This window comes from Otolemur garnettii, unplaced genomic scaffold, assembly GCF_000181295.1.
Source record: "Otolemur garnettii isolate 467f Iridium unplaced genomic scaffold, OtoGar3 scaffold00010, whole genome shotgun sequence".
NCBI classification, from domain to species: domain Eukaryota; kingdom Metazoa; phylum Chordata; class Mammalia; order Primates; family Galagidae; genus Otolemur; species Otolemur garnettii.
The window spans coordinates 36947755-36958605 of NW_003852405.1; the positions used below are offsets into that span (position 1 = coordinate 36947755).

The window sequence follows — 10851 nt, forward strand, 5'->3', positions numbered from 1 at the left end:
CTGGGATCACTGATGTGAGTCAGATGGCTCAGGTGTGAATCCGATGACTCAGGTGTGAATCCTGGTCTCTCCCTGGGATCACTGATGGTGAGTCAGATGGCTCAGATGTGAATCCTGCTCTCTCATGGGATCATTGATCTTATTGACTTTGGACAAGTGTGTCAACTCTCTACACCTCTCTTTACTTGTCTGTTGAACTGGGGTAGTAACAGTAACTATTTCCAAAGGTTGCTGTGAGTAACAGAATGCAGGTAGAGAGCTCAGCATGGCATCTGGACGTGGAGACACCTGTACAGGTGGGCTGGTTGTTCCCTGTTGTTATCCCACCAATGATATGAGAGCTGAAGGAGACCATGGAGATTGTCTTCTCCAACTAATTAGTCTTATAGATAAGAAAATGTAGAGATTCAAAATGTTTGTCTGTGACAACACATTTTAGTCAAAGCAGAGCTAGAATTCAAATTCACGGCTTATTCCCTCTCTTTATACTTTACTTGGCTGCTCCCAGACTTTATTTTATGTAAATCTGATCAATAAAGAGAGAAAAGTTGTACCAAAAAGAAAGGCAAAACAAAACAAAACTACGAGTGCCCACTTGGCTAACAGAACTGATCTTCACTCTACCTGCCTTCCAATCCAGGGCCACCTCTACTATGCATGGGCCACCTCCCATAGTCTACGCACACACGGTGTGGACTGAGTGGCCTTCTGTGCTCCTGCGTTGACAGTTGTCCCTTCCTATCAGCCTGGAAGGTCAAATTGAATCCAGAATTCTTGGACTCCTTGGAGATGGCAGTGCAGGGAACCTGGCTCCAGCCATGCCCAGCCCTCCTCTTTCCCTGCCTGGGCATCCCCAGGCCTGGTGAGCAGGCTCGTGTGGGCGGGCCTCTGCCACAGCCTGCACACCCACACTCCTCCCACACACGCACTCCTCCTCTCTCCCCAATTTCTGCCTCAAGGGTTCCCTTAGGTCTAAGGCCGTGCATGTCCAGGAAGAGAACTGTCAGCCAGTTCAAAGGCATTTGGGCAGAGAACAGTGGGGTCTAGCAGATGGACAGTGTGGTCTGCAGAGGGGAGAGGAGCTGCCCCTGTGACCCAGAAACTCCTTATTCCTGGGGTGACAGCAGCTAGACAAAGGCCGGGCAAAGGCTCTTGCTCCTAAAGTCCAGGAAAAGGATCTGTCTTGTGTTACGGGTGACACTGCTGTGATGGTGTCACTGAATTTGGGGCAAAAGTGACATTAATTCCTTCTGTGGCTTGCTCTCCTGCCTACCATCTTCCCCACAGAATTCTGAGATGAATCTGTTGGCCAATAGGATCTATTTCCTTTCAGTTCTGCTGAATCTAATATATTCTAAAGTTATTAGTTACTCAAGTTAAATAGAAAATGCCTTACCCACCAGTAGGGCAACCAGCCTTCCCCAATCAACTTCCAGAGCCAAGCAGCCTGGTTGTCCACCAGCCTCACCTGGAGGGATCGTGGGACTCGGTTCCCTCCTGCCCAAGAGCACAGGCAACAAGTTGCCTTTTCTCAGGGGTCAGGGCTCTGGCACAGCCATGCCTCAGGGACGAGGGAATACGCCTCATAGCTGGGAGGACTCAGTTCCCTGAGACGGTATCTGCTGCTGACGTCACAGCGCCTTCAGAGACACGGGCTGCCCAGTTCCCTTCCCATCATGGAGGTTCCCCAGGAAACATAACTGCAGCACCGGGTCCTGATGCTTCATTCTGAAGACCCTTCTCAGCCAGAGTGAGCACTATGTGCAGGGTCCTCCTTTGCACATAGGCCCAGGACAAAGCAATGGAGAGTAAAGGGACAGTGGAGGGCGCTGGGGAGTGAAGACAGTGACCAGCTGCTTGAACACAGCGCCCTTCGAAAACCATTCCACATGCTGGGTAAGAATGGTCGTCAAATTCTAGGTTACCTGCAAATTCTAAGTTAGTGACTCTGTTTCTCAGTAAAACGGAGGAAGGGACAGCTCCTCCTCCCTGGCAGGCACAGCTGCGCTCCTGGGACTGTCCTGGGCTGGGCCTTCCTCGGCCACTGTTGTTGCAACCCTGTACTTTTCTGACTGCGTCTGCCGGAAGGAGACAGGAAGCGGCAGTCACCCTCGGCAGCTGCGCGGTTCCCCCTGTCCTCCTGCGATGACGTTGGTTGGCTTTGGTGACAGGAGGCCAGGAACTGAGCCACAGTGAAGGTCAGGAAGACAGGTCACTGTTTATGCTGCTGTAGGCTGGGGACCTGCGAGGGTGTCACCGTCGCCCCTTCTATACTGTTTCTCTTTCCGTTCCTCTTTACAGCGCAGGGCTGAAGCATCCTGTTTTCAAAACATCTAACTGTTTTGCCACTGGGACCTCATGCTCTGATGCACTCTGCTGAAGTACCAGACAATTCTTCTAATTCAGGGGGTGGTGAATATCGCCAAAATTAATGAGCAAATCTAAGAAGGCATTTGATGTGAGGCAGGACGGCTCAAACACGTCCAACCAAACTTGGCATCCGGCACAAGGCTCACTAGGTATCTTTTTCTTCTTGAAAAACAATGCCATCACTTGTTACACTCCTGCTAGACTTACCCCATTTTTATTTTTAATTCTTGGGGAAACATAATTCATGATACTAGTCTACGTGGCAGCATTGTTCTCTAACATTCTGGAATTCTTTTTGGCCGGTGGCCAGCAGTAAGGGACCAGGTAATCCTGGGCCCAGAGACAAGACTCTGACTTTGTAAGTTACAGGAATAGTTTCTTACCCAGCTACCTGGGCTCTGGAGTACTTTGGGGAAAGTCTGTTACAATCTTTGAATCACTCAGCTTTCTTCAAAACGTAGAAGGGTTAAGGAAAACAAGCAATAAAAGCCAAGCCTACCTAGATGAAGTTTATGAAGGACGTCTCACACCTTCTCCCCCTGACACAGCTCTGTGCCAGCTGCACACAGACTGCCCAGACACAATCCCCTAACACCCTCAGGCACAGCCCTACCTCTTCCAACACGATCCTCTTTCTTTCTTTCCTTCCTTCCTTCCCTCCCTCCCTCCCTTCCTCCCTTCTTTTCTTCTTTCCTTCCTTCCTTCCTTTTCCTTTTTTTCCCCCTTTCTCTTTTCTTTCTTTCAATATTTTAGGTTCAAACTTTTTTTTTTTTTTTTTGAGACAGACTCACTCTGTTGCCTGAGGCTGGAGTGCAGTAACACAGCAAACTCAAATTCCTGGACTCAAGCAATCATCCTGCCTCAGCCTCCCAAGTAGCTGGGACTACAGGAGCCCACCACAATACCTGACTAGATTATGTATTTTTAGTAGAGACAGGGTCTCACTCTTGCTCAGACTCAGGAGTCTCCAATTCCTGAGCTCAGGCAATCCATTCTCTTCAGCCTCCAGGAGTGCTGAGATTACAGGTATGAGCCACCTGGCCTGGCCCCAGCACAACACCATTCTTAAGTAAATTCAGACATTGTAAACTAAACTTAAGTGCTCACTAAGCTGAAATAGAACTAGGAACACAGCCTGTGGCCACTGCTGACTGTGACCACTCTAAAATGGCTTTAACTCAGATATCTGCAGGCCTCCTTGGCTGGGAGGGCAAGCAGAGTACGGCTGGTAAGACTACAGAGCAATGACAATGCTATTTGTAAGTGGCAAACTGGTTGAGAATCGCAAATAATTTCAGCAACATTTAAAACTGAATGGAGAATATGATTTTTACCATAAATAATTAACTTCCCAAAGAACGGGTATGGACCACTTTCTCTTTGGTGGCCAAGAGAATATTCTCAAAGCATTATATTATTCATACCATCATTTACGTTACCCTTAAGCTTTACCTGAGACAATTATCTGAATAATCAAGAATTTTACAAAGAGTCAGCTAAGTAAAGAGCTTTCTAAAAATTGAAATTGTCTTTATCTGTGAGTTGGGAGTCATCCACCCACTGGCAATTGCTTTCTCTGAGAACCTTTCCCTGGTGGGTCTGAAGTGGGTGAGCCTCTCTCCTGCTGAAGCTGATGTGTCCGTGCTGAGGCCCCGTGTCAGGGTCACTCTGCTTAGCTTTCATTACTTCCTGCCCACAACACCAGAAAGGAGGCGAGGAAGCCCGAGGGGGTGGAATGCTCACCAGGACCTCACTGTGCCTGGTCTCAGAGCCTCATTAACTCCTATGCTGACTACGAAGTCATCTTTAATGTGTCTGTGAGACAGCCGATGTCTAATTTCAGCACTCCAGACACGAATGGCACTAGGACACTGTAATATACAGAGAACACTCAGAATGAACAACTAACGGCAATCCACAGGTTATCAGGGGCTGTTCTTTCTCTCCTCCTGGAGTTGGTTGCCTGTTTTATCTTGGTGACTGTCCTGCGTTTATTCTGATGACTCTAGAAGTTTCCCACACCCTCTGGGCTAGGCCCTGTTGGACAACTACCCTCTATTGTTGGCTCTGCACTCCGCCTGGGCTCAGTGATCACAAACTGCAGGACAGTGTCTGTGGCGCACAGAGCAGGTGGAGCCCGCGTGTGGGTCTCTCACGTGGTGTCCCTGCGTGATCTGGGAGGCCGGGTGGCCGGGTCTCCTGGGGAAGCAGTTGGTTGGGTTTCAGACTAGCCTAAAAAATCCCTGATTTAAGCCTTTGCTTGAGAGCTTCAGAGAAAAGTCAGCAAACAGTTAAATCTCACATGTATTCTTTTGTTTTCCCCAAGTCCAGATTTAACTCTAAATAAAATTTTTAGAAAGGGACTTCTTTTTGCCTTTTCTTAACCAGGAAACAAAGGGGTCCAAGTCAGAGAGTCCCATCTCCTCCTTTAGGCCCTTCTGAGGACTCGGCTTCTTGCACCGGGTTCTCTGAGCAGGAGCCAGGACCTTGGTGGGAGGTGCTGCTTTTGCCCCAGGAGACACACACTCACTGCTGCCCCTCGGGGCTGGCCGGGGCATGCCAGCAGATGTTAGCAAAGTCTCTTCCCAGCCCCAGAAACACAGGACAGAAAGATAATGAATGCCTCAGGCTGGAATGATCAGAGATTGAGACTCTACCAGCGCAGAGAGCTGTGCGTAAATGCACACATACTCACACATGCAACTTCACTGAGTTTGTAACTATGCACATGTGACACTCTTCACCATAAAAATACAAACAGAGCAACGACTCTCACTACATAAATTAGCACTCTAAGTCCAGCTGGTAATTAAACAAATGGCATAATGATAGATAATTAAAGCTCTTCAACACTAAGTTTTGTCTGGGCATTATAAATAAAACCATGGATTTTTTGTTTTTGCAGCATGGGTGAAATTTAACTTCAGATAATTCTACTATGAAAAGCAATCTAACTTAAAAATAATAACTTTCTGTTTTTGGAGACCGAGTATAGCATTTCTCTTTAAGCTGAGGTCATGCCAGCAGTACAAAAGAAATAAAATCTCAGAATGTCCTTCTCAGAGAGACGCTATCAAACTTGAGGGCAAACCATTTTCTCCCATTGATAGGCAGAGGACAAATTATTTTCCTGTTTAAAAAAAAATACATGTGACAACTGACTGCAGAGAACATGTCATACATTTAACCCGATGAACTCATTTATATTTTACTTTTTAGATAACTGTAAAAAGAAAAAGGCATTTTTCAAATGTAGGGTGGTTTGGAAGATTTATCGTCACCTTTCCCTTTAAACATATTCCAAACTGCTTCAATAAGAGCCAGAAGTTTGGTTTCTGGGAATCAAATCTTAGCGAGGATTTTAAACTTTTGTTTAGCATCAAGACACAAGCAAAATGTGGCTCTCTGGAACAGAATCTCCTGAGACACATCAACAGATACTCTCTGGGAGCTGGCTGGTCGGGTGCCCCGGAGCACCCCGCTGCAGATGGGGCGAGAGCCGCCAGAGCCCTGCACAGCCACCTCAGCGGGTGGAAGGCTCGTCGCTTACCTTGTTAGAAGCCATCTCGCTGACGGAGCGGTAGGTCTGTATGGTCTCTAGCTGGTCTAAACACCAGTCTAATTCCTCCAGTGTGTCCATTGCTAATTTTTGATATGATTCTTCTGCAAACAAGCATACAGACATGTAGTTAGGCTGGAGCGGCTGCAGGCTGTCCATAGCAGAGTCGCCGCTGCCACTGCCGATCACAGCGCTGCTGAAGCTGCCCCCGTGCTCCTTCATTATCTGCAGGCTGACTCCTTCCTTCCACCTCTCCCCACCAGGACAGCAAATCGCAGCTCTGCCTGGGGGAGCTGGTGCCAAATTCTCACCCCCCGCCTGGATGAGGTGTCAGTGATCTACCAAGAAACTTCCTCTGAGGAAGAAGGCGGGAACGCCTCTTAAGAGCTCATCTGCATACATGTGTCCTCAAAGCACAGGCAGAGTTTTCTCAGGCTCACTCCGCCTTAGTCATCTGGGTGCTGTGGGCGTGTGATGTCACTTCGGAGTGTGTGCGGTCTCCAGGAGAGATGGGGAAAGAGTTTTCTCATTTTGCTTTTCTTCTAAAAGAGGCAGTCGGAATTTGGGGGCAACTGTGTGTCCACTGTGTCTGAGTCTGTCTTTCTGGGAAACTGTCAGATTGGGATGATGGTGGGGAAACACATCGGGCAGAGCGAGAGGCACAGGGGCTGCTCCTCTCGGTCCCTGAATCTTTCCTCTAATTAGAGGCAAAATAAGGTCTCTAATAAGACTTGAGTCTAACTGGAGCTGTCTGGGGTTTTAGGTGGACACGTTTATTAGCCTGGGAGTCCTGCGGGCTCTTGTTATACCAAACAAAGCTGAAACTTCCCCTCTGCAAGTGCCAGGATCATAGGGAAATTCCGAACCGGACTTTCAGGTGGAGGCAGATGTGAATGGGGCCACCTGTCAGTTTGGAGGAAGCTGGGGACTCTGGTCTGTTTCTCTAAGAATCTAGATTTTCAGGTCATATGTCTTTGTGGTCTATATAAAAATACACGTAAATATATATGTTGTTTTCAAGATTTTATATACATAAATTCCATTTTCAAATGTTTGTGAGTCTAAACCAATAATTCAGGTTATTGACTTAAGACATTTCTGTGAATGAACACTGAGTTAGTTCTACAGATGCTGGAAGAATTAGACACGGGGCAGCTGTGAGAAGCAGACTGCCCACGTGACTGCTGCGGCGGGAACAACAGGGAGCTTTCTGAAAGCACAGTGGCACGGCAGATTGAAATCTTGTATGGAGTTCCAACACAACATTCCTGTCGGAATCAGACCCTCTTTTATGCAGTCATACAAAAATTCTAGGAAGATCACATGGTTTTTAGTATTATAAGAACGATTTTACGTGTGCCCTGTACTTGGGGCTCAAAGGAGAACAGACAGGCGTGGACTACAGCGGCCCCAGCCCCCTGGCCGCAGATGTGCATTTCACAGAATAGCCACTGTTCATGCCCACAGGGAGGCCCCTTCAGGACAAACAGGGTTAAATTCAGTGTCCTGTATGTCATACTTGAAAAGCCGCAAAACCACTCAGGAAGCGTCCTCCATTTTTTTCTCACTCCTCAAAAAACCAGAGCCAAGACTTGGAGTGTTTTTAATGAAACTCACTTCAGGCCAGACATGCACACATCTCCCGCACACACCTCCCTGGCTCTCTCCTCTCCTCTTCAGGTGGCCCCAACACGAGGGTCCCCTCACTTACTCCTGGTGTGTCCCAAACACCCTTCTCCTTCTTCTGTTTCCCTTCAGAAGAGCACCTTTTCCTAGGAAACTTCTTCTGAAGAGGCAGATCCTCCCACCATCTGCTCCCTCACCACCTCAGTGTCCCACACCATGGCCTGTGTCTCTGTGACCCAGGCCAGAGCTGGCCAGCATGGTGGGAGGTGGCATTGGCTCGGCCTCTGAATCAGCCGATATGCAAACAGGCTTCGAGATGATACATCACACTCTCCTCCATGAAGAGGAAAGAAGGGATCCGATCTCCACTCAAGCTTCACAAAGGAAACATGTACAGTCATTATACCCCCAGAAGTACTTAAAGGAAGGGAAAGACTCTTCAAAGAGTCACATCAATTGGGTGTGACGGCCGCCATCCACTCGTCTGCTGCATGGAGCATCGCACAGTGGGGGACCTGGCGCTGGGGGAGGCCGGCGACAGGTCTGAGGATACAGCAGGACCTCACTCTACCTTCTTTTCTCAAGTAAACCATAATAGTCTAAAATCAAAAACTACTACATTTTGAAGTTACATTATTACACTAGTTAGGTTGTCACTCCCCAAGTTCTTAATCCAGAGTAGGATTTCCTTTCTGTCCTGTTGTACAGCCTTATCCCGGGAACTAAGGCAGGGAGCCCAGTGGCCCAATGGGCTGGGGCATCAAACTCCTACTACTGAGGGACACAGCCAAAAAAAGTGACCAGGAGGGTTCCTGCCGTGGCTTCACAGCTCCACCACCACACCCAGCGCCAGGCTCCCCCTCACAGACACTCAGTGACCACCTGGAGGAATGGGAACCAGACGGAGTGCCTGCCCAGGCCATCGGCCATGACCAGGCACCTGGAGGCCGCATGGTCCATGTCCAGCACTGTGGGAAGAGCTCTGGATTTGGAAACAAAATCAGGAATATTAACTTTCTCTTCCATCCCTTACCACGTGGTCCTGGACCCCAGTTTCCTACATCGGTAGCATAAGAATAAAAATACTTGTCTCATGAGGTTATGCAGATATTAAATAGAATATAGTGTATAAAGTTCCTGGGGTGGTGGCCAGTCCTTAGTGGGTAATAAACAGGAGAATTGTTAATAGCAGCAAAGAACCCAGAGCACTGGCACTGGGCAGGGGGAGCACATGAGGAGGAACAGAAGTGGGTGGTAGGACTGCACACTCCGGGGCTTCATGGGAAGGGTCAGCTGCATAACTGGAAGGGCCCAGAAAAAATGAAAGCACAGGAGGGGAAAAGTGTCACCAAAGGGTCCCGACTATGACCCTTGTTCCTTTTCCTTTTCTCTGTAATCTCTCAGCCTGTTATGTTGCTTTAAAAAAAAATATATATATATATATTTTTATACATATATATATACTTTTCATTTTAAAATAGTTGTAGACTGAGAAAAGTTGCAGAGACAGCATGCTGTTCACACTTCACCTGCTCCTGGTACGTCTGTCACAGTTAATGAGTGGGTGGGTGTGCTTTGTTTAATATCATGCCCTTCAGGCACAGGGGTCCCATGGGGGAGGGCAGAGTCTCACAGGGGCTGGAGGCCTGCGCTCCAGACCAAGGGCACACACAGCACCGCTAGCTGCCCCTCCCGCCGGCTGCAGAGTGACGGGCCACACCCAGCCAGGGGTGCGCCCTGGGAAAGTAGAGCCAGACTTTTCTCTTTTCTGTGGTTCCAACATCTTTATCCACAGAAGACAATCCCTTAGGTCCTGGGCTATTCCCCTAAGGATGCTGCAACCTCCTGCTTGGATATGGTAAGTGCCTGGATCAGGGCTGGTGGACAAGAGGCTCACCCCCACCTTTGCCTACTACATTATGTGCCAGCCCAGGGCACGGACTGCTGCCACTGTGCCCTTTCTGACTTGGCGAGGCATGCATGCCTGACTCAGGCCTTCCCTGCTCCTGGACCCGGGCCCCTGCTGGGATACAGACAAACAGTAGTAGTGTAGGGGTGGACAAAGGGGGCTGAACAGTTCCTGGGGGGCGAAGGATCAAATAAGGGCCTGGCTGAGAACCTGTCCAGGGGAGAGGCAGGTGATGGGCACTGGGCCAGCACGTGTTCCAGGCCACCGTTGTATACTCCATTGTCCCATCAGACTTCACTTGCAAAACACAAGGTCAAAAATGAAATTAAGAATTTGAGACAGAAAACATGGAAGGCTTCTGAACACGGGGTGCTATGGCACCATGGAAGTTGCACGCCCATGAGTGGCTCTGTTCCTGTCCACAAGAGATGGCTCTGAGCAAGAACAAAACTTAACACCACAGAAGCCAGGGCAGGAAGAGCAGGTGATGGGACCGTGTAAGGCCATACCCTTGACCCTGGTTTTCAAGTTTTTCTAGAGGGAAGGAGCAGGGAGAACCGTCCTCCTCCCTTCCCTCCCTCCTTTCTCTCATTCACTCCACCCAGAGTGGCAAAGGAAGACTTTCTCCCTTCTTCAGGTCTGGTAGGTATTAGCCCTGAGAAACAGGAAGAGAAAATGAATAAGCAATTGTAATGAATTGTAATGAATATCAATCTGGTAATAAGATGTGGCAATCAATAGCTCTTTTCTCAAAGGAGCGCCAAGCACACTGCCCATTAATCCTTGCAACATCCTATGGGGTGGACGCAGAAGGGGCACGTTAGGTCACTTGCCTGATGGTGACACTAAGTCACAGGCTAGACCAGGACATACCATACCAAGTCACAGGCTAGACCAGGACACACCATGTCACAGGCTAGACCAGGACACACCATACCAAGTCACAGCCTAGACCAGGACATACTAAGTCACAGGCTAGACCAGGACACACCATGTCACAGGCTAGACCAGGACATACCAAGTCGCAGGCTAGACCAGGACATACCAAGTCACAGGCTAGACCAGGACACACCATGTCACAAGCTAGACCAGGATATACCATACCAAGTCACAGCCTAGACCAGGACATACCATACCAAGTCACAGGCTAGACCAGGACATACCATACCGAGTCACAGGCTAGACCAGGACACACCATGTCACAAGCTAGACCAGGACATACCATACCAAGTCACAGCCTAGACCAGGACATACCATACCAAGTCACAGGCTAGACCAGGACATACCATACCAAGTCACAGGCTAGACCAGGACATACCATACCAAGTCACAGGCTAGACCAGGACATATCATACCAAGTCACAGGCTAGACCAGGACATACTAAGT

At 48.7% G+C, this 10851-nt stretch overlaps 1 protein-coding gene across 1 annotated transcript in view; it reads right to left on the bottom strand.

The window, feature by feature from the left end:
* The window catches only part of PDE4B (phosphodiesterase 4B), a 312539-nt gene that overhangs the window by 31895 nt on the left and 269793 nt on the right, over positions 1-10851 (bottom strand). The window contains exon 6 of the mRNA XM_003784243.3: positions 5921-6033. Coding sequence (XP_003784291.1) covers positions 5921-6033 — 113 coding nt within the window. The remainder of the gene's footprint in view (positions 1-5920; positions 6034-10851) is intronic.